At 42.0% G+C, this 25335-nt stretch overlaps 2 protein-coding genes and 1 pseudogene across 3 annotated transcripts; 2 read left to right on the top strand and 1 right to left on the bottom strand.

Moving 5' to 3' along the window:
* Positions 1–2118: 2118 nt before the first annotated feature.
* Positions 2119–5761, bottom strand: LOC136357447 (putative F-box/FBD/LRR-repeat protein At4g03220; annotated as a pseudogene).
* Positions 5762–12759: 6998 nt separating this feature from the next.
* Positions 12760–16803, top strand: LOC107277893 (putative F-box/FBD/LRR-repeat protein At4g03220). Its single transcript, XM_066312049.1, has 4 exons — positions 12760–13836; positions 14456–14632; positions 14756–14896; positions 16576–16803. Exons 1-4 carry the CDS (start codon positions 12760–12762, stop codon positions 16801–16803), a joined length of 1623 nt encoding a protein of 540 aa, XP_066168146.1.
* Positions 16804–18657: 1854 nt separating this feature from the next.
* On the top strand, positions 18658–24785 carry LOC107277072 (putative F-box/FBD/LRR-repeat protein At4g03220). Of its 2 annotated transcripts, XM_066312364.1 has the most exons (6): positions 18658–19869; positions 20443–20511; positions 20825–20989; positions 21131–21304; positions 24221–24484; positions 24672–24785. In XM_066312364.1, the coding sequence occupies exons 1-6, from the start codon at positions 18772–18774 to the stop codon at positions 24783–24785; spliced, it is 1884 nt and encodes a 627-aa protein (XP_066168461.1). In that variant the 5' UTR covers positions 18658–18771. The 2 variants fall into 2 exon arrangements, with proteins under 2 accessions (XP_066168461.1, XP_025882988.2); XM_026027203.2 differs by lacking the exons at positions 20443–20511; positions 24221–24484; positions 24672–24785 and having other exon boundaries at positions 21131–21616.
* The last annotated feature ends 550 nt before the right edge of the window (positions 24786–25335 follow it).

Here is a 25335-nt window from a genome sequence, read left to right on the forward strand (position 1 = left end):
ATGGTTGGGGCGACCGTGTGTTGATTGTTTTCCACAATGAGGTCTAGCTCTAAAAAATATGCATGGTAGATTCACACCGTGTATAAATTTTTTCTGTTCTTTCGATTCCTGGCAAAGTGTTACCAAATGAATAATCAGAGTATAATTAATATAGTTGTCCTACCAATACACCGGTTTATCGATATGTTTTTGGTGGGTAATTTAACAGTGTGAGGATATTTACATATAATAGCTAACTAAATTGTGTTAGTCACATATTTTAAGACTAGTAAAGTTGTGCTACAGACATATATACATGTATAAAAATATATTTAGACCTCTCATCCGATACTTCTAGGGGACTTTCATGTGACAGAAATATGGAAATCTAGAATTGATTCCTCTAGCTTAGATAATTAAGCTACAGATAATAACAATGCACTAATTGTTTAGTTATAATAATCAATTTTTATGCACGGTATTTATAGTAATGTAATACATTAATGTTCCCATACATGAATATTTTAATATCATATAATCGCAACCAAATTAACCAGACCTTCCTTGCCAAAAAATAAGCCTAACTATATAAAAAAAACACAGTAACAAGTCAATTTAGTACTCAGATACATACTAATAACCTGTCTCTATTTATTATATCTATATATAGTCTCTTGATCAGCTACAATATGTACTACGTACTCCCCTCTGCTCTTTACGGTGACAAGATTTGGTCAATTTAATTTCTAAGATTGCTACCATCAATTTTTTATTAGAATAATTAATGTTAGTAAAGTTTGAGCTCAACAATGAAAAAAATGGATCAGGATCAAACACATGCATTCAGCATTGTTGGAATCCATCCAAACAGATCAACCAATCATCATGTTTTGCTCATAAGATTAATAGTGTGGAAGACACAATCAAGCCACACAACATTTAATATCCCAAAGTTGCGCATATCTTACATTTTAAATAGCTAGAGTATGTTCCACAAGGCAATATATAAGACTAATTCAGACATAACCAACACCAAAATAGTACACACACGAGTGTTCACCAGAGTCACTATTCCGGTAATCTATTACATCCATTATGGCACCATGTATTTATGTGTACCTTTTTGTCTACACTAAATTATTATTGTTCAACTCGATGGTGCACTCTGATGTGCATAGCTGGTGTTGATTGTGCAAAAATGATTTGTATGAGTGAAGATTGACGGAGAAAACCAATGACACATTCCTCAGTACTTTTGAGTTTATTACGATAAAATATATCAACCGCTTCTCATCATAGGTGCCCCCAAAGCCATCGATAGCTAGTTCTTCAAGCGAGCCCAACGAGATCTCTTGATCCCTACAGTTTGGCAGTTGGCGACAATCGCAGTTGGGCTCGCATGAATATGAATTTTCTGAGATACATAAAGAATTAAAGTGATATAACAAAAAAAAAAGCCAATTTTGATATACGAAGTAAATCGATAAAATGTATTCAAGCTATAGATCGATTTAATTGCTAGAAACATACATTCAATAATACAATAATAGACATACCTTTGGACATATTTTGAGAGAAAACCTTTTGGTCCACTTGCTTTTCTTGAGAAGGTGTACAATGGTTGGGTCGAGCGTGTGATGTTTCTTTTCCACAATGAGTTCTAGCTCTAAACAATATGGTAGATCCACACTGTGTAGAAATTTATTTTGCTCTTACTATTCCTGGTGAAGTGTCACCAAATAAAAATAATCAGAGTATAACACAAGTTGTACTACCAAAACACTGGTCTATCGATCTATTTATGGTGGGTAATATAACCATGTGAGGATATTTAAATATAATAACTAATAAATTGTGTTAGTCACATATTTAGTTAGGTAGGGACAAGTAAAGGTTGTGCTAGAGACATAAAGGCATGAAAATATACTTAGACCTCTCATTCGATACTTTCATGTGACAGAAATACAGAAATACAGAATTCTAGAATTAACTCCTCTAGCCTAGATAATTAAGCTACAGTAACAATGTACTTGTTTAGTTATAATACTCATTATTTGTGCACAATTGTCATAATAATCTAACACATTAATGCTCCCATACTGAACATAATCAATTTTTTAACATCATATAATGCACAACCTAATTAACTAGATCGACCCTCCACGCATCATCGTCGAGCTGCAGCTGTGGGATGCCGGTCCAGACACAGACCCAACAGTGGGAGAGCACGCAGTTGCGGATAGCCTCGACCACGGGGAGGAAGACGAGGATGTGGTGGAGTAGCACGGCGGCGAGCGAGCTGATGCAATCGGGACACTCGTAGGCGGCGTCACCGTCGCAGTCGGATCCGCCGGAGACGGAAGCTCTCTCGCACTCCAGCTTGGTAGGTGAGCTGCTGTGCCGTCGGAAGACATGGGGAGATGGATCTAGGGTTTGTGGCGGCTGACCGACAGGAGCGCTACTGCCTCGACACTAGAGCAAGTGGAGTTGGGGAATTGTGGTGGCAGCTAGCTAGGGTTCAGAGAAATGGGCCAGACTCTGCTACTAACGGTCTCTAGTTATATTACACACAGGCGTCCTCTCGAGTGGCTGAGTGGGAGGAATGGTGTAATGGTAGCTAAACCCAATGTGGCCATCAGATTCATCTGGACCATCCATTGAAACATCCAATGGTGTAATCACGTTTGTACTCAAGGAGGATATCAAAGCTGGCGGTTGGCCGTGATGCTGAGCAAAGGGAGAAAGATGAAGAAGAAACATATTGGGGGAATGAGCGTGCATCGTTGGATGAGAATCGATGGTGGGATAGATGGAACCGCACGCTTGTGATTTTGCCATAGAAAGTCAGAGGATTTGAGGTGGACTCATGTATGTCACAGGACTAAAACTACTTTGGATTTAAACTGCGTTGACAAGGGCGGGATGGTGATTTGTTTGTTTTGAAAAGTTGAAGTGTGTAAAATATCCGGTATTGGATTTAGTATGGTAAATCAAACTTTTGCAATATATAGTAAATCAGACTAAACCCCTATAGTATATATATCATAGAGTTCATACAACCCAAAGACATACAACTGTACAAGTGACTTTAATTTCACACGTATAGTTTGCAATAGGTTCATCCATCAAATTATAAGTGCAACCAACAATGAGGGGGCATGCACTTTTATCCTTTAGTTAGCTGTCTCATAAAGATTGCAAATGAATGTTTGATAAAAAAAAAAAGATTGCAAATGAATGGCCACCCAACTAGCTAGTTAGCACAAAAAACTAGCTAGGGTTCTTTCATTACAATATTAAGAGAGCACATTCCAAAGGAATGAATCCACATATAAGGTATTCCAGCAAATATATATATAAGCTAGTAATACCAGAATAGTGCACAAGGATTGTAGTTTTCCACAACCAAATTTTGGTACAGGTACATACTCAAAAAGTTTAATATACCGGTACCCCTCAACCCTTTGTCACTGTAATTGTTTCCATTCCGCTATAGCAGGAATTCTCCCTACACGGAAAGTTCAACTCGATGATGCATCCAGACGTGGATAGTTTGCGGAGATTGCGTAGAAAGCGTCTCTATGAACAAAGCCAACTTGAGAAAACAACAGTGATCTTTTTAAGCACTTTTGAATTCCGCATAATAAAGTATATCAGCTTCTTCCCTTCACATTCACCCCAGATGTGTTTGACACATAGTTGTTCAAGGGAGTCTAGCGAGATATCTTCATCCCACCATTTTAATGGTTCGTGGCAATTGCAATTAGACATGCAACATGGAGCACATCTTTTATCCTAAAACACAAAAGGAGAGATATAGTGATATAACTATATATATAAAATGACTGAGAAAGTAAATGATCTCGATAACTAACGGTGCCAAAAAAAAAGTAGATATGTTTTGGGCAAAGAGAGATGAAACGTAGATATTAAGAAACATACCTCAGGATGATATGGATGTAGTGTAAGAGTTAGGTTTCTGATGGAGCTATTTCTCTTGAGGAAGTGTACAACACTTGAGCCGTACGACTTATGCCCTTTTGTTATCACGCCGAGGTCTAGCTTTGAATAGTAAGGAAGTTGGACACTGTATATAAGGCTCTCTTGCTCTTCTGAATCCTACAAAATTAACATCGTCACCAATTGAATAATTAAACAAGGGAGTTATACACTTTCATGTGATTAAAACTAACTGTAATAAATTAATCTTCATAAAAACAACACTATGTTTACAGCAGGGTACTGTAATTTGTTTTTTTTTTAAACTTGTATACATTTGAAAAGTTGTGTGTTACTCACATTTTACTAGCTTGCTATTTGACCTATCTTAGTCACACAAAATGATTTGAAGATCTATTTATTGAACCATACTACGTCAAGTAATTTAATTTAAACATAGTCAATACTTGACGAAATATTGATTTATTGTAGCCTGAGAGGAGTAGCTCTTCAACAATTAATAAACACAACCGAAAAAGTCCACTACCGAATATTGTAGTGGATAGACCTAAAAGTGTGACTTACATGAAAGTTATAAACCAAATTAGCTGTGATATATATTGACAAACTAAATTCTATGCTTTTCTTAAAAAAAGCTAAATTAGAAAAAAGTTTAGAACGTAATTAAAAGTCAATAAGAGAAATAAATAAAAATAAATAAGTAAATTAATGAATAAATAATACCAGTGTAGCAGTCATAGGAGAAGTAAGCTTTAGAACATCAGCCCCAGAGAAAAGCTCCAAGATCTTGGTGAAATCAGATTGCCCCATGCTGCGGATAATATGAGAAGGAAGCTCGCTGACGACGAGCTCCCTGAGGCACGTCGGTAACCTAATCCGCTCAACCTCGTCGGGGCACGCGTCCTCCCAACCGAGCTCCTCCAACGCCGGCGCGGAGAGCCGCATCACCGCCGCCGCGCCGCCGCCGTTCCAAGGACGACACGATCTCGTTTCGTCGAAGCAGTACTCCACCCGCATCCTGCGGAGGTTTCCGGCCTCCACGTCGAGCCGTTGGAGACGAGAGACCGAGACGAGGCGGAGGCTCAGGAGCGAGTCGGTGCGGAGGGTGAGCGCCTCCACGCCGGCGATGTGCTCGAGCTCGATCGAGGCAATCCAGGCTCGGGCACCGCCGCGAGACGACGCCGCTGATGCCCTCGCCGGCATCGCTGAACCGGAGCTCGGACATCTGCAGCTTCGTCAGGCGGGTGAAGTCTCCGTCGCCGGCGGCGTCGAGCTCCGCCGGGAGACGGACCGCCAGCCCGGAGGAGTAGAGGGAGATCTCCGTCGCCCGCTCGAAGCACGGGAGGTCGAGGACGGCGCGCTCGTCGTCGTCGCCGCCGCGGCCCACCTGGCTCGTCACGGCGAGGTCGAAGCGGCCGGTGACGCGCCGCGCGGCGAAGCCCGCCCACGCGGAGGCCCGGTCCCCGTCGACCTCGGGCCAGTCCCAGTGGTAGGTGATGGCGAGGTCGGCGATGTCCACGTCGGCGGCGTAGCGGCGGAGGATGCCGTCATAGTGGTCCGGGATGTGCTCGGCCTTCGTCGCCTCCTCCTCCAGGAGGTGCAGCCGCGGGACGCGCTTCCAGACGCCGACCCACCGGCGGGACAGCGCGCTGGTGCGGACGGCCTCCGGCGTGGTCACGAAGCTCAGGACATGGTGGAGCAGCTCGTCGGGGAGGCGGCTGATACGGTCCGGACCACCGTAACCACGGCCACCGCCGGCGCTGGAGCCGACGGATCCGCCGGACAACCTGGCCCTCTTGTGCGCGATGCACCTGTAAGCCATGGGGGAAATGGAGATTTGAGCGAGCTCTGAAGGAGAAGAAATGGAGGAGAAATCTAGGGTTTTGTCTCGTGGCGGCGTTGCTGCGTCGATCGAGCGAGAGGAGGAGGCTTTACATAGCGGACGCAGCGGCTGTCTGGGAGAGCGAGAAGTGATGCATGTGACCGTTGGGTTCATCTGAGCCGTCCATCACGCGAGTATGTATGAAACCGTCCGAAATCTAGCTAATTTCTTATTCTATACTGATCAATCTTTTTTCCTTTTTCAAAACTGATTAATCCCTGTCTAGCGCTTGTATGTGTGAAACCGTTCGAAACCTAATTACCTACGGACCAATCCCTGCATACTGGAGCTGAAGTCTAATGCATGGAATGATCGATGCATTCCCATATATATGAAAAAAAAAAGAAATGCCCGCGTTGTATGATGGAAGTACAGTAATCTTTAATACCGATTTCAAGGTCCAATCCCTAGCCTCTCATTGGGCCATATGGCGTCCTAATATTTCGATTTGAACCTCTCCTAAAATCTGCCATGTGTCCATATGGAGAGAAGGTGGAGAACCCTGTGCAGTCTCCCGCGCGAACATTCATCTAAACTCTAGAGTATTCCAAACTATCACTTGCAATCTCTTCAAATCGAAATAAAAATAGACATCAAAGTAAGAAAGAAGAGGTCTCCATTTGTCTTCTTCAATCGATCAAAACTGATAAAAGAATGTTGTATTCTTCATTCTTCAATCGATCAAAACTGATAAAAAAATGAAGATCAGAATGTGAGAAATCCAATGTCAGATATGTGGGTGATGCACTGCAACGACACAGGACAAGTTCTTGGTCCTCCATGCCTTTGCCATTGTTGACGTTGATCTTGCCGTGCATGCCCATTGTGGATACCATCGTGGGGTGATGGCCTGATGTGGTGAAAGGAAAAGAGATTCATCTTTTTTTTCAATTTAGCCCTTTGAGTTTATTAATATTATGAAAAGTCTTTTATTCAAATGGTTTCATCCATATAAGCCCTAAAGTTTACATATATTTAGTTCAAATTATTCTTTGCATAACAAAGGCATCCTGATTTTCCATATCATTCCGGACTATCATCCTAAAAAATCCATGGAACGTGTTTCACCCTTCGAACAAATGTTTTGAAGAGGTATACCCCTTCGTACCATATTTTTCAAGACTTGTGTTCCACGTACCACGTTTCAAACATTTATTTTTATTTCTTTTATATGTAATTTAAACATTTACCAGCATAATGTTTTTGTTAGGCTTGATAGATATACAATTTTAAAACTGCTTAAAGATCTATTCAAAATATAACTCCTTTACAAATAAATAATAAATATTACATGCATTTACTGTATAAATATGGTTTATGCAAGCCATATGGATGGCATGCCAACTGCGCGCATATTTTCTATTTCTTTTGTTTTTTATTCTATTGTTTATCTTTTAACTTTAATTGTGTTATCAATCAGAATATAATAATAGATCAGCTATATAAGATGCAGCTCCAATTGCTAGCCTGATGTACGCTTGATCTGTACAACTAAGTTTTATTGCCTTAATGATTATAGATAAACATTAAAATCATTATCAAAATTATGTTAATCTTAGTGTAATATGTTTATCAGGAAATAAGCATTCCTAGATTTCTCAAAACATAAATATCACAAATACCACTGCAATTACCGTCGCTTGATTCATTTTTGTTCCATCTCATATATACTTAACAAGTAATATGATAACATAACATGTACTCCCTCTGTTTCATAATATAAGACTTTATAGCATTGCCCACATTCATATAGATGTTGTGGCTAGATTCATTAACATCTATATGAATGTGGACAATCCTATAAAGTTTTACATTATGAAACGGAGGAAGTTAGCATCCATATATCACATAGTGCTGTTTTTATTAATTCTTTGGTTTCAGAATCTGGACACATTCCTCATCTCATGTTCAGATTCATATATACTATTAGTAATATATGCCACATCTCGTATTAAGTTTGTTTATTTTGAGACATAGAGTATTTAGAAGGTGATTTTTGGACGAGCACGTCTCATAGAAGAAATAGAATCATAAATTTATGAGAGATTGCGTCGCCATCCGTTGTTCTGAACGTGCAGCCTGTAATATTTTACAAATTAAAACAGGGTGATCTCTTGCTAGCAAAGAAAATACAGTGCCTTCCAAGCCAAGGAAATTTCGTTCCTCGGTATCTGTGGCTAGCTAGCTGCTCTGAGGCTGTGTTTAGATCCAAAGTTTAGATCCAAACTTCAGTCCTTTTCCATCACATCAACCTGTCATGCACACACAACTTTTCAGTCACATCATCTCCAATTTCAACCAAAATCTAAACTTTACGTCGAACTAAATGCAGCCTGAGCTGTTGCCTGCAGCATAGTATGTACCGATTGTAAAGGCGATGAACAGTCCCCGATTGTACCTATTCCTCAGAAGAAATATATTGTAAAGTCGGTGAACAGTCCCTGGTTGATTTTAGGCTGATCGATGATGATTTCTCTGAAAGATGTTCTGCCCGTTCCAGAATTGAAACCGGCCAAAATAAAAAACAAGAGTGAAGTGCTCCATCATTTCGCTTATTCCGGGAATAAGGGAAACGGCATATATGCAAACGAAAATTAATCTGTGAATAAAACTTTTATATATATATACGTGTTCTTAGTGATCTAAAAGCAAAAGCTGAAAAATAAACTCCGATGAAAAAACCTCAAAATCCCAGTAACAAAAACCTCAAAATCAACTCCAAATTTAAAGTTGAAAATTCGAATTTTGGCTGATAAGAATAAGCATAAGCGAAAAGATGAGGCTGATAAGTATAAGGACTATCCTAAACTTATGCGAGTGTGTCATCTAGATATCACTCTCAAAATGTATTTCTAAATTCTCGAATTTGTCTTGGGTGTCATGTAGGTCTAAAAAGATTCAAATCCACTCTTTACGTTGATTTAATATGTTATGGTAGCATCTACTACATGTCAGTGAGGCATACATAATCTGCTAAAGCAGCTTATCATCAAATAAAATAATTCTCCATTATTTCAGTATATTGTTGATATATATGAAATGACACATTTTCAATCACGTACATACATACATACATACATACATATATATATATACATATATATATACATATATATATACATATATACACATATATATACATACATATACATACATATATATACATATACATACATATAGAACTACTATATGGCGCTACAGGCGCCACGTATTAGATGGCGCCTGACACAGCCGCACCACCACCCTGTCCCACCTTCCCCCCACCCACCACCACGTATTTGAGTTAAAATTTAACTTGATGTTACTCAACTTTTAGTGTATATATATACCAGTGTTGTACATCCACCCCGTAACCAACCACATATGTAGATCCTATTTTTTCGGAGATGAGAGCGGCGAGCGGGCGTGGCGGCGAGTGGTGGCGGCATTGGGCGGATCCGGCACGACACGGCTGGCGGCGCGACGTCGAGCGCCACCTCCACTGCCGAGCGGCGGCGGGCGCGACGTCGACGGATCCGGTACGACACGGCGGCAGGCGTGGAGGCGACGGTTGACGGCGTGTAGGAGGCGACGAGGCGGCGCACCCAGCCGCCGATCTACGCCCCACGCGCGCGGATCCGGCCATGGTAGGGCGTATCCGGCGTGATGATGGATCCGGGGATAATCCTGCCCGGGAAGGCGAGGCGTCGGCGGATCCAACATGGCATGGCGAGGCGAGGGGGCGGCGCATCCGGCCGCCGCTCCACGCCCCACGTACACGGATCCGGTTGCGGTGGTGCGTGTCAGGCGTGGATGCAGGTGGCTCGACGGCGGATCCCGTGACGGGGCGACTGCGGGACTGCGGGCGACAGCCGAGGCGGCGGCGGATCGGGCCGCCGTTCCGCGCCCCACGCACACGGCGGCGACCTCCGCGGCGGCGTGTTCGAACACCGAAGGACATGGAGGAGCAGCGACGAACACCTCCATGACGCTCCGCCGTTGATGTCCGGAGCAAGTGCCGACAAAAAATTAACTTATGCTTATAGATTGTGAAGACGTATATGTTGAGTTAAAATCTTGTTGTACACAAGTTAAAATTTAACTCATACAAACTGAGTTAACTCTACAACGATGTCCTGCAGTTTTGTATCGCGAGTTAATTTTTAACTCAGCAGCAACCAGACTCAATCACATATCATCCAGAATTGAACAACAACAAGTAATTTTTTAACTCCAAAACCATGTCATCGCATCCCACCACCCAATTGTACGTAAGTTAAACTTTAACTCATATCAACTGAAACCATGTATAATATTAACTCCTCAACGACGTCATCGCACCCACCACCTAACTGTATCTAAGTTAAAATTTAACTCCGCTGGTTTTACCCCACCACCCAACTGTATCTAAGTTAAACTTTAACTCAGACCAACTGAATCATCGCATAATATTAACTCCTCAACGATATCACCGCACCACCACCACCAACTGTATCTAAGTTAAATTTTAACTCCGCGGGTGGGTTGGATGCCTCGTTGGTGGGATTTTGTCGGTGGTGGGCTGACCTCTCCTCGTTTGTGTCTGGCGCCATTTTGTTTCGTGGCGCGTAGCACCTGTGGGTGGCGCTGTGTAGCGCCACCGTATATATATATATACATATATATACATATATGGGAGCGTATCCTATGCACACAGGACCTCGCGTGTACACACCGTGTACACCAACTAAAAATTATCACAAAAAAGTTCTAGGAAAATTCATACATGTACTTTCAATAGTATTACATCTACGTGCAAAGTCGCATCTTCAAATTCATTCTACATAGAGAATAACAAAAAAGATAAAATTCTGACAAAATTGCAACCTTAAAACTGTCAGATTTTTTGTTTTTTTTGTTACGGCTAAAATATAATGAATTTGACGTTAAGATTTGAACCCTAGGTGTAATACAATTGAAAGTATGTGTATGATTTTTTCTAGATTTTTTGGTGATATTTTTTAGTTGGTGTGCACGTGTGTACACGTGAGGGCCTGTGTGCACTATATATATATACATATACATATATATATATATACATATATATATATATATATATATATACATATATATACATATATATATATATATATATACATATATATATATATATATACATATATATATACATATATATATATATATATATATATATATATATACATATATATATATATATATATATATATATACATATATATATATATATATATATATATATATATATATATATATATATATACACACCACCGGCATATATATACTGAAATGTGTTATATATACTACGTATATGTCCAGATTCATATGTAGTACTACAATGTGTCACATCCGGCACTATGTTGGTTTCTAGTCATTAATATTATCTAGTGATCGAACTAAATATATGTACTTTGTGAAAGGTTCCACACAATCTTGTCCTAAATGATAAATATTTTTTACCGGGGTGGGTATCTCTTAATATATGCCACACAATCTTGTCCTAATTAAATGATAAATATTTTTTACCGGGAGGGTATCTCTTAATATATGCCCGTGTAATAATATAATATCATAGTTACATTATTTTCTCATTTCAGGGGAAAGAATATCATGTGACCACTGAATTATATTGCATTAGCGCGCATGCCATTTCTTGAAGAAGTAATAATCTTTGCAAAACTTCAGCTGAAATTTTTCGCCGGGAAAAAACTTCAGCTGAAATTTTTCGCCGGGAAAAAACTTCAGCTGAAATTAGCATGAGGTTGATTGTGCGGAACTAATTAATCAAGGCAGCACCAGAAAACTTAGAAAGATGGAGTAGATTGCATTAACTGCCGTCGTTCGCTCTGAACTTGCGTGGGTGATCTTGCAAGCCAAGAACACGGTATATACTTGCATACCAAGAAATCTCGTCTGCATATCTATACTCTACTCCCTCCATCCTAAAAACAGACAAACCATGGATTTCCGTGTCCAACGTTTGACTGTCCGTCTTATTTAAAAAAATTATAAAAAAAAATTAAAAAGACAAGTCACGCAGAAAATATTAATCATGTTTTATCAATATCTAACAATAATGAAAATACTAATTATAAAAAAATTTCATATAAGACGGACAGTCAAACGTTGGACACGGAAACCCAATGTTTGTCTTTTTTTTTTTTTTTGGGACGGGAGTATAGTATATACTGCGCGGTTTCTTGACCGACGTACTCCTACGTCTGCAACATCTGCTTGATTGGAAGTGCATGCGCAGTAGAAGAATTGAAGAACATTTGATGGAAGTGAGCAGCCCCTTGTTGACTTTAGATAGTTTTTGGTTAGAGACGATTTTGTTTCATATTCTTCTCTCATCAGAGAATCTGATCGAAACCAATGAAATATAAGCAGCACTTTGTGATGCTAATTTTTCATGTTCAAGTAATTAATTTAATTACTGTACTTTCATCATACAAACGCAGGCATATATTTTTTTTACATGGGAATGTATCATTCCATATTTCCATTAGACTTCAGCTCCAGACAGGGATATATGATCAGCAGAATAGGTAATTATTATTTTTTAGAACAGGCACTTAGGTTTCGGACGGTTTCACACATTATTATTTTTTGGATGTAGATGTCTGGTTTGAATCCATTTTCAAAAAAAGAAAATAAAAGGATCGACCAGTATTATAGGAAATAAGCTAGGTTTCGGACGGTTTCACACTCACACATACGGTACTCGTGCGATGGACGGCTCGGATGAAACCAACGGTCACATGCATCAGTTGTCTCTCTCCCACACAGCCGCTATGTAAAGCCTCGGAGCAGAGGCAGCCTCCCGTACTCCTCCTCTCGCTCGATCGACGCAGCAACGCCGCCACGAGACGAAACACGAAACCCTAGATTTCTCCTCCATTTCTTCTCCTTCAGAGCTAGCTCAAATCCCCATTTCCCCAATGGCTTACAGGTGCGCCGCGCACAAGAAGGCTTCTCTGTCCGGCGGATCCGTCGGCGCCGGCGCCGGCGGTGGCCGTGGCTACTACGGTGGTCCGGACCGTATCAGCAGCCTCCCCGACGAGCTGCTCCACCATGTCCTGAGCTTCGTGACCACGCCGGAGGCCGTCCGCACCAGCGCGCTGTCCCGCCGGTGGGTCGGCGTCTGGAAGCGCGTCCCGCGGCTGCACCTCCTGGAGGAGGAGGCGACGAGCGCCGGGCACATCCCGGACCACTTCGACGGCATCCTCCGCCGCTACGCCGCCGACGTGGACATCGCCGACCTCGCCATCTCGTACCACTGGGACTGGCCCGAGGTCGACGGCGACCGGGCCTCCGCGTGGGCGGCCTTCGCCGCCCGCAGCGTCACCGGCCGCTTCTACCTCGCCGTGACCACCCAGGTAGGCCACGACGACGACGCCGTCCTCGATCTCCCGTGCTTCGAGCGGGCGACGGAGATCTCCCTCTACTCCTCCGGGATGGCCGTCCGCCTCCCGGCGCTCGACGACGCCGCCGCCGCCGGAGGCTTCACCCGCCTGACGAGGCTGCGGATGTCCGAGCTCCGCTTCAGCGACGCCGGCGAGGGCATCAGCGGCGTCGTCTCGCGCCGGTGCCCAAGCCTGGAGTGCCTCGAGCTCGAGCACATCGACGGCATGGAGGCGCTCACCCTCCGCAGCGACTCGCTGCTGAGCCTGCGCCTCGCGTATGTCCCGCTGCGGCGGCTCGACGTGGCGGCCGGCAACATGCGCAAGATGCGGGTCAAGTACTGCTTCGACGGGACGAGCCGCTGTCCGTGGACCGGCGGCGCGGCGATGCGGCTCGCCGCGCCGGCGCTGGAGGAGCTCGGCTGGGAGGACGCGTACCCCGACAAGGTCGAGCTGATTAGTTTACCTAGCTGCCTCATGGAGCTCGCCGTCGTCGAGCTTCCTTCTCATATTATTCACGAGATTGGGCAATCGGATTTCACCAAGATCTTGAAGCTTTTCTCTCGTGCTCATGTTTTAAGGCTCACTTCTCCTATGACTGCTACAGCTACACTGGTATTTCTTTCTTTCTTTATTTGTTTACTTATTTAATTATATTTATTTATCTTGTTGATGTTTAATTAGTATTTTGGCGTGCGTAAATTGCGTCCTTGAGATTGTTTAGGTACATAGAATTTAGATTTTTTAAAGAAAAGCATAGAGTTTAATAAGTTTGTCAATATCACAGCTAGGTTGGTTTTTTTTTTTATCAGTGTACACATCTTTTTGTGTAAGTCACATACTCATACTTAGTTAGGTTTGTCAACTAGTTTAGCAACTAATGGATCTCGCTGAAATTCTTGCATGCCTTTATGATGCTATATATCTTCTTATGCGTGCCCTCTGCAGATCAAGAAGTAGGCAATCACAATGTAAGCTACGTACATACATATACATACGTTAGGGAAATATGAAGTTAATTAGTAAGTTGGGACCGAATAATTTGGCCTGTGCACTGACCTTACATGAGTACTAATGACAGTGTGTATTTACAATATTCCGTAGTGAACTTTTCGTTTGTGTCACTTCTTCCAGGATACAGCATTTTTTTTAATATTTCGTGTGAAAGTATATATATATATATATATATATACCTTGTTTAATTATTCCATTGGTGATGTTGTTAATTTTGCAGGATTCGGAAGAGCAAGAGAGCCTTATACACAGCGTGCAACTTCCATACTATTCAGCGCTAGACCTCGGCGTGATAACAAATGGGCATAGCTCGTTTGGCTCAACTGTTGTACACTTCCTCAAGAGAAATAGCTCCATCAGAAACTTAACTCTTACACTAAATCCATATCATCCTAAGGTATGTTTTACCTTAATTTCATCTCTCTTGCCCAAAAAATATCTACTTTTTTTGGCACTGTTAGTTATGGATCATTTGCTTTATCAATCAGTTTAGTTATATCACTATATCTCTCTGTTTCAGGAAAACAAATTTGCTCCATGCTGCATGTCTAATTGCACTTGCCACGAACCACTTAAATGGTGGGATCAAGATATCCCACTAGACTCCCTTGAACAACTAGCCATCAAACACATCTCGGGCCATCGTGAAGCAAAGAAGTTGGTATATTTTATTATACGAAATTCAAAAGTACTTAAAAAGATAACTCTCGTTTTCTCGAATGGTCATTGTTCATATAGACGGTTTCTGTGCCATGTACGAAAACTATCAATGACTGGATGTACCATCGAGTTGAACTTTCCGTGTAGAGAGAAATACTGCTATAGTGGACTGGAAAAAATTATAGTGACAAAGGTTTGATGGGGCAATATTCAAGAAGCATGCAGTGATTTATTGAACTTTTGTTGAGTATGTGTACCAAATTTGGTTGTGGAGAACTACTGTCCTTGTGCACTATTCTGGTATTACTAGCTTATGTATGTTTGCTAGAATAATATTGTAATGAAAGAGAGAGTTATTTTTTTGTGTTATAACTAGTCTAGTGGTCATGCATTTGAAATCATTGCGAGACAACTAACTAAATGATCGAAGTGCATGCCCCGCTTTGTTGGTTTGCGCTTATAATTTGATTCATTACAGCCTATTGCAAACTGCATTGGTGATCGAAAAGTCACTTGTAAATTGTTGGTTTGTATAAACTCTTGGCATACTAGCTATAGGGGTTCAATCAAATTTGACCCCCTCAACTATAAATCGCAGAAGTTCGATTTACACCACTCAACTTCAATACAAAATATTGTACATCCTTCAACTTTTCAAACCAGAGGAATCACCACCCCCATCCTCACAGCGGTCCAAATCTGAAGTGGATTAACATATGAAAATTTTAGGGCCTCTAATTTTGGAGGCATGTTCAGTCGCCTGCACCTTGCACACCCTCACCGACAGCCCTGCATTTTGCCCAGCAGCTTGCTCTCCTCACTAGAATATCGGGGACTCTGCAAGGCGATGCAACAGCCTCTGGTCCTCTCTAGAGGCATGGTGACTTCCTTGCCGTTGCTCCTGACCTAGGCTGTGTTTAGTTCACGCTAAAATTAAAAGTTTGGTTGAAATTGAAACGATGTGACGAAAAAGTTGGAAGTTTATGTGAGTAGAAAAGTTTGATATGATGGAAAAAGTTGAAAGTTTGAAGAAAAAATTGGGATCGCTACCTAGCGGTGTGAGGCCTCGGTCGGTTGACAGGAATATAGTTGGTGCCGGCGCGAGTACTATAGGTTTGCGGAGGTCCAGAGGGAAAACACCTGATGTGCCAGGCCTGGTGGCCGGGATGCAAGAGGCGAGGACGAGGCAACGTATAAAGGTAAGCTCAAATGCAACAACAAAAAAAGGTTATTCAAAATTTAAATTTTATTTGAAACTTTTGTTTGAAATTCTAGATTAATCTCTGAAATTCCACTAATACGATACAAGCAAGTATAATGCATTTTCAAATGCGGGTTGGTAGTCGTTTCTACTAGCACTACTGGAGACTGGAGTACTGGAGAACTGATCTTTGTTGGTTCAGCATAAAACCATATTAGTCGTGGTTCCTATTGGAACTAGGATTAAAAACCATTTTTTGTCCCGGTTAAAAAGCTCAACGCACTTTTATAATCTTTAGTCCCGGTTAGTGTTATCAACCGGGACTACAGATCATTTTTACTCCCAGTTGAAAAAAGCGTCCGGTCCCTAACACTTACCCTCTGGAACGAAAACTCCTCCTCATCCCCTTTCCTCCTCTCTCTTATCCTCTCCTCTTTTTTTCTCGCTGCTCTCTTATCCTCTCTTTTTTTTTCTCGCAGCGAACGGCGGCGGCGGCCTACGTGCAGTGGCCCGCGCGGGAGCAAACGCCGACGGCTGGCGCGGGAGGCGGCGACGTCCCCGCGCGGCCTACGGGGAGCGAGCATCGCCGGCTGGAGCGGGCAGCGGAAGCGGCTTGGTCGGCGCGAGGCAACTGTGACAGCGCGGCGGTGGATTTTGTTGATTTCTTATCTGTGAACGTGAGGATTTTGTTGATTTATTATCTGTGAACGTGAATTTTTTAATTTGTGATGCCTTTGGATTTGTATATTTGTGATGTGAATTCTTAATGCGGATGTTGATGATTTTGTGATGCTTTTGTGAATGTTGATGATTTTATGGTTGAGAGTTTGGTTAGAAATCAATATGGATACAGAAGAAACAATGAAAAAAAAAACTTTACTCCCGGTTGGTGTTACTAGCCGGGACTAAAGATGAATCTTTAGTCCCGGATTCGCGCTCCCGGTTGCATACCCGGAATAAAGAGGGTTGCGAACTAGGAGAGATGTGCATCTCTCCAGTAATGTACAACGAGTATTCAAATGCCCATTTTTATAGGAGGGGATAAGTAGCCGACTGTAAAAACAAAATTCCACATGTATATTAAGACGCCTACCACGAGATGCATTTACACACACACACACACACATATATATATATATATATGGGCTTATTAGGTTTGTGGCATACTCCAACGTAGGATGTGTCACATCCTAGTACAAGGTTGGGTATTTTTGGGACGGAGAGAGTACATTTTCAACCCAATTTTTTTCCCTAATTAACATTCACATTCAAGAAAATCCCCAAATTTTCACACGGAACTGTCTGATCTGTTCATGTAGTTCACATAAAAGTTCCCCAAAAGTGATTACATTGTAAGTAATTTTAATTTATATAATGTATAAAAGTGACTTGTATGTTTTTTTTCTAAGTACGGCTATCTACTAACCGTTTTTTTCGAAATCACTACATGGTTATTGACAGAAAATTGGGGTTAAAATCTTGCAAATTTCTAATATTCGCAATTCGTGTTCTGGCTATCCAACTCTGTCTCCTCCAATTTCAGCGACTGGCAGTGGTCCGACGAGTTTGGGTTTACAGTCTCGGGTTTAGGGTGAGTTAGGGGAGGAGAGATCATTGAGCTTAGAGGGATGGTCGTAGGAGGTGGCCACCCAGTGGTGGGTGGTGGACACGGGCGAACAGAAATGCACTAGAGCCACGGGGGTGGAGGAGGGTGGTGGGCGGCATTGGCGGCAGGGGCAAACTGAATCTTGTGGTTTGGATGTGGCAACTGGTGGTGATGGATCTAGTGGCTGAGAGCCACCGTATACAGGGAAGAGGGCTTGCCGACGCCGTTGATCCCTTTCGTTCAGCTTGCGAGGCTAGGCTACAATTGGGGCATCGAGCGCAAGTTCGCAACTCGCGGTGGTGATAACGCTGGGAGTGACAAGAGGAGAGATGAGGGGTTAGGTTTAGAGGTATAATGTACAAATTTTAAAGTGGTCCAATAGTCTATAGTACTTCCTCCATTTTATATTGTAAGACTTTCTAGCATTGTTCATATTCATATATACGTTAATAAATCTAGGCATCTATACGAATGTATGTCTAGATTTATTAACATCTATATAAATGTAGGTAATGCAAGAAAGTCTCACATTGTGAAACGAAGGAAGTAGAATTTACGATTTGTGAGAATTTTATTTCAAATAATATATACTTTCTTCGTCCCAAAAAAAATTAAACTCTATAGATGAATATGGATATATGTGTGTGTGTGATGTGTTCATATTTATCCGTAGAGTTTAATTCTTTTAGGGACAGAGGAGCAGACAGGAGTCGCTTTTTTGTTATGTACTCCGTAACGAAGAAGCGAACCAGCATCAGACAACGACACACCGAGGCCTCAGTACAGAAATTCCCACGACCAAGGCTCGACCGTGCGTGCAACGTGATTACACCGTTGGATGTCTCAATGGACGGCCCAGATGAATCTAACGGCCATTCCTCCCACTCAACCACTCGAGCGGACGCCTGTGTGTAATATAAATAGAGACCAGAGTCCGGCCCATTTCCCAAAACCCTAGCCGCCGCCAAAAATTCCCCAACTCCATCGTTCTCGTCTCGAATTCGAAGCAGCAGCGCGCGCTCCCGCCGCTCAGCCGCCTCGCGCAAACCCTAGATCGATCTCTCTCCCCATGGCTCGCGACGGAAGCAGCTCACCGGCCAAGCTCGAGCGCGACGAGAGGGCTCCCGTCGTCTCCGTCGGCGCCGCCGCCTACGAGGGCCCCGACCGCATCAGCTCACTCGCCGACGCGCTGCTCCACCACATCCTCGTCTTCCTCCCCGTGGTCGAGGCCATCCGCACCTGCGTGCTCTCCCGCCGCTGGGCCCGCGTCTGGACCGGCCTCCCGCGGCTGCGGCTCGACGACGGCGCGGCGGAGGCCGTTGGCTCCTTCCCGGCCCTCGTCGACGGCGTCCTCCGCCGCTACGACGCCCGCGTGAACCTGCGCGACCTCACCGTCTCGGCGCACGTCGGGGAGGAGGAGGAGCTCGGCGGCCTCGAGAACGACGACGTCGTCTCCCTCGTCGGCGCCGCCGCCCGGCTCGTCACCGGCCGCTTCCGCCTCGACGTGTCGCGCGGGATCAACATCTCCGAGGACTACGACGAGGAGGCCAACCTCCTCGCGCTCCCGTGCTTCGAGAGGGCGACGGAGATCGCCATCTCCATCGCCGACATGGCGGTGCAGCTGGCGCCCGACGACCACCGCGGCCGCACGTTCGCCCACCTGACGAAGCTGCACCTGTCGAACACCTTCGTCGCCGACGAGGGCGAGCTCCTCAGCGAGGTCGTCTCCCATGGCTGCCCGTGCCTGAAAACCCTCGAGCTCATCGACATCCACGCCGGCGCCAGGGAGCTCACCATCCACACCACCTCGCTCCTGACCCTGTGCGTCGTCTCAATCAACGACTTGCAACTGCTTGATGTAGACGCAGCCAATCTCCGATGGATGAAGGTGAAGGATTGCTTCGACATCGATGCGGCGGAGACGGAGGGGTCGGCGATGTCGCTGTTGACGCCGGCGATGGAGGAGTTCTACTGGAAGGACTGCTGCCCCGAGGAGGTTAAGCTCGTCAGGGAACCTGCAGGATTCATCCACAAGATCGCATGCGTCGACTCTGCTTCGACAAATTTGTCGTTCATCAGCGGAAGCCAATCGTTTTATACTAGGATCTTGCAGCTGTTCTCGAGCACTTGCACTGAAGTTCTTCAGATCGAATTTCCTATTAAACCGGTACATATGATCTAGATCTCATCTCTTATATATTATTATGCCGTCATGATTTTGCATTATTAGAGCCTTAGTATATGGACTTAATTATATTACGGATTTACAGTAAAAAAATATTTGATGTTTTTAGAACAGGATTTAGTAGCCAAGTATGCTTCTAAAACTCAACCATTACGAATATATATTTCTCAAATTAATGCTTATCTTGAAAACAAATAGTATACTTTATCCTGAAAATTATTATCATGAACTCATTAGATTTTAGAAACTTATCCTAATTAATAATTGATGGTACGAATCTTAAAAATTGATCAAATCTTATCCTAACCGCAACGAGCAGGGGAGTAGTATTAAGTGCAGCTGCTCAAGAGAGTATATATACATACAAATTAGTCAGCTCGGCCGGTTATATATATATAGGCACATGTTAATTAGTATGTGTGAGTACTAAATTGAAATTGACTTGTTACTATGTTTTTTTTTTCTGGTCTAGTCAATTAGTTTTTTTTTGCGGGGAGGGTCTAGTTAATTAGGTTGTGCATTACTATATGATATTAAAAAATTGATTACGTTCAGTATGGGAGCATTAATGCATTAGATTATTATAAAGATCGTGCACAGAGAATGATTATTATAACTAAACAAGTACATTGTCACTGTAGCTTAATTATCTAGGCTAGAGGAGTTAATTCTAGATTTCTATATTTCTGTCACATGAAAGTCCATCCCCTAGCAGTATCGGATGAGATCTAAATATATTTTCATGCTTTTATGTCCCTAGCACAACCTTACTTGTTCCTAGCTAACTAAATATGTGATTAACACAATTTAATTAGCTATTATATATAAATATCATCACACAGTTACATTAACCACCATAAATAGATCGATAGACCAGTGTTTTTGGTAATACAACTTGTGTTATACTCTAATTATTTATTTCGTGACACTTTGCCAGGAATCGGAGGAGCAAAAGAAATTTCTACACACAGTGGATCTACCCTATTGCTTGGAGCTAGAACTCATTGTGGAAAAGAAAGAACATACTCTCGCCCCAACCATTGTACACCTCCTCAAGAAAAGCAGGTGGATCAAAAGGTTTTCTCTCGAAATATGTCCAAAGGTATGTCTGTTATTGTATTACTGTGTTGAGTGTTTCTAGCAATTAAATATATATATTGCTTGAATACATTTTATCGATTTACTTCATATATCAAAATGGGCTTATATTTTTTATATCATTTCAATTCTTTGTGTATCTCAGAAAAATCATATCCAATGCGAGCCCAACTGCACTTGTCGCCAACCGCCAAATTGGAGGGATCAAGAGATCTCATTGGGTTCACTTGAAGAACTAAGTATCAATGGCTTTGGGGGCACGTATGATGAGAAGCAGTTGGTACTATTTATTGTAGAAAACTCAAAATTACTTAGGAAGGTGTCATTGGTTTCCTCTGTCAATCTCCACTCATACAAATCGTTTTTAGACAATCTACGCCAGCTATGCACATCAGATTGCACCATCGAGTTGAACAATAATAATTTAGTGTAGACAAAAAGATACACATAAATACATGGTGCTATAATGGCTGTAATAGATTGACCGGAATAGCGACTTTGGTGTACTATTTTGGTGTTGGCTATGTTTTGTCTTATATATTGCCATGTGGAACATATCCTAGATATTTAAATTGTAAGATTCGTACAACTTTGGGATATTAAATGTTGTGTGGCTTGATTGTGTCTTTCACACTATTAATCTTCTGAGCAAAACATGATGATTGGTCGATCTGTTTGGATGGATTCCAACAATGCTGAATGCATGTGTTTGATTCTGGTCCATTTTTCACTGTTGTTATCAAAGTTTGCCAACATTAATTATTCTAATGTGTGGTACAACACATGACTTGAATTCCGAACTAATTGTTCTAGAATGGATTTAAAAAAAGAAAAATCTACCTGAACAATAGGCGCTAGGATGCCAGGGTTTGTATAGTTATGTTTACCACCAAAATTTCGAGAAGTTTGCCAACATTAATTATTCTAATGTGTGGTACAACACATGACTTGAATTCCGAACTATTTGTGCTAGAATGGATTTAAAAAAAGAAAAATCTACCTGAACAATAGGCGCTAGGATGCCAGGGTTAGTATAGTTATGTTTACCACCAAAATTTCGAGAATTATGGTGTTTTTTTAATGAAACTATTTGAAATGTTAATATATTTGATTGAATTTGAACAAACTTTGACCAAATTCATAAATATTTGGAAAAATCTGAACATTTCGGGTGAGATATGTGCTTGCCCGGGGGAGGCGGGTTACAAAATTTCAAAACCTGCAGTGTGCCGATATGCTCATTTGCCACCGCCGAGTCCGTCTAGGGGTGGAGATAGGCAAAAAAGACACGGGGTTTTTTTTTTTTTTTTGAGAATTACACAGTACAACGCAGACACTCACAACGCACACGCAGTCACCCCTATGAACGCATGCACGCAAACCGGCCTACCCCTATGAGCATCTTCGAAGACTGGGCCGGCAAATCCTGGAGAGATTGATGAAGTCACCACAGGCGCCTCGCTGTCGACGGGTACGGGCAAATCCTGGAGAGATTGATGAAGTCACCACAGGCGCCTCGCTGTCGACGGGTACGTCGCCTACCACTGAAAGCACAACGCCGTTAAATCCTGGAAAATTCGCTCCCACGGGGAGTCGAACCCAGGACCTCAGGTGCTACTGAGGCTCTTGTAACCACTAGGCTACAGGTCCTTTCGCCTTTTGTGACACGGGGTTTATTATGAACTCATTATTCTTAATACTCATAGGTGGCTTGTAATAAACTAGTAACATATATATAATATAATATGAATATATCTGTCGAAAACACAGTACGTGCAACAAAATAAATTAATTCTCTTTATAGCAGTTGTTACCTCTCATATATATATATATAGTTTCCCTTTATGATATTTTATTTTTTTGGAAAATAAGGAACGATGATAAGTTCATCAATTAGCTAGAATTGTAGTTAGCTATAGAAAGCTCTTGCTCTGCAAAGCATACAATTGTAATACACAATCATTCATAAATTGATCGCCAATATGATATATGTGCCAATATCTTTACTATTTGCATTGCATGCTGAAAATAAAGCACCTCTCCACTGATGTGTGGCAATAGGTACAGGATAAGTACTATATATCTTGAGGCGTACGGCCGTACGTTCATATATAGAGCAAAGGAAACAAGATGTCCCATATCAGCTTGGCAAGTTTAGCGACGGTGTTCGATTTATCAAATCTTTCATTTGTTGTCAATATAAATAAGAAGCACCTGACCGAGATAATATATCCTTCAACTGAAATGAATTTGCTTCATTAATTGAAACACAATCATATATTGAACTCCATATATAAGTTGCAAGCTGGTAACGTGATTCTAGCAACCATGTTATAGTCTATGTGAGTTTTATTTCATTAGTTCAATTGGTTATCATTTGGAGAGAAACAGGATTTTTCCCATAATCTAATATCGTTTATTTTAGAGATAGAAATCATTGGTTGTGTGTCTAACAGCAAAGGCCGAAGATGTAAACCGTTTTTATTATTAAAAAAACATGGATGTTTTTAGTGCTGATAGTTAGTGCACTTGTTTGTTTTATTGGCTTGTGCCTATCAACACATTTTTTTTCCATGTCCAACATAGGAATATCATGCTTCACAAAAACGAGTATATTGTTTCCAATAGGGATATTCCCCTTCATGTCTATTTTGCTGAAATTTCTGCTTGGTTTGCGCTTCACCTCTAACATGGCCTGCAAGCTGTCTTGATTTATAATTAAATGCTTCGTATTATTTTCTTTGAAACCCTGTACCCAAACGTAGCGAGAATTTTGGAGTGAGCTAGCCATGACAGCCACGATAGCACGTGTAGGTGCACACACACAATTATGTCTAAAGAATCCTTACTCTCTTGTATATGCTCCGTCAGTTACATTTAGGCAGGAAGGTACCAATAATGCCTTATTGATGACATAGCAAAAGTAACTCTTGATATGATCGAGTTAACTGATAAACAGGGCCTTTTGTGACCAAATTCACATAATTGTCTTATCATTATGTCCCACTTTTTATTCTTTCTCATTGTCCTTCAAATCGTACAATCAGTTGGCCATGAAATAGATCCATGAAACTTTAAGTATAAGAGTTATTTATAGCACTGAAATCATGCTTTGTAATACAAAATAAAGTTTTCTCAGTTGCTCAATGTGTTTTTTTTAGACTGGTCTAGCTCAATGTGTTAGGTAATGAATCTCATTACTAGCTCATATTTTGTTCTGATCTTGTAATTTCAGGTTCAACATGCATGTTCACCGAACTGCAGTTGTGATTGGCCACCAAACTGGAGAGATAATAAGGACATTTCGATGAGGTCTCTCGGAGAAGTAGAGATCCTCAACTTCGGAGGAAAGGAACATGAGCTTGACCTTCTGAGGGTCTTAGTCAGGGTAGCAACAGTCCTTAGGAGGATCAGAATAACCTGCCACCGTTCGTTGTCTGCTTGGGAGAGACTATCTGCAGTCATACAAAGTTTTGCAAGACCAGAGATTTCAGTGGAAGTGAGTCAGGACACTCCCTCTATGCAGCCACAGTGAGCTGAAGTAAGAAAATATTTGTTGGCTACTTACCCTTGATGTACCTGGCATGTTTTGATCCGGCTGTGCTGTAAAGAAAGGAACAGAGCAACTGATCTAGCTGCGGAGAATTTAGCTGCCATTTTAGTTTGTCCTCATGAACGATTCTTAGCATTTGACATTCTGGAATGCCATTTTTGTTAGTACGGAGCAGTGTGCCCTTGTTGCTTGGTCAGAACTCAGAACTGAAGTTAAGTGTGAGCATTGGTGCAAAGAGCAGTCCTGATTTGCTTTTCCTGATGATCATGCAGTGCTGCACTGAGTATGTATAGCATTTCTGATTTGCTGCATTGTAATTAGTTGTTTGAGGCGCTGACAATACTGTGGAGGGTGATATGAAATAGCGTCAGAACTCAGAACTTGCATTTTCACTGTATATACCTCTATATGCTCCACTGAAAATTTTCGTTGGTTTCTGAACTAGTCGACATTGGCTCGTTGACAGCCCTGCAAACAATCTGCTCCCTCCGTTCCATAATATAAGGGATTTTAACTTTTTACTTGCACTGTTTGACCACTGGTCTTATTCAAAAAAATTGTGTAAATATAAAAAACAAAAGGTTGTGCTTAAAGTACTTTGGATAATAAAGTAAGTCACAAATAAAATAAATAATAATTTCAATTTTTTTTGAATAAGACGAATGGTCAAACAGTGTAAGCAAAAAGTTAAAATCCCTTATATTATGGAACGGAGGGAGTATCCGCCTCCCTGAAGGTCTGCCCCATCCGGATCTGTGAGTACGACATGGTGTACCTGCTGCCCCCTTTGGTCCTCC

The sequence above is a fragment of the Oryza sativa genome, chromosome 7 (assembly GCF_034140825.1).
Source record: "Oryza sativa Japonica Group chromosome 7, ASM3414082v1".
Taxonomy (NCBI): Eukaryota; Viridiplantae; Streptophyta; class Magnoliopsida; order Poales; family Poaceae; genus Oryza; species Oryza sativa.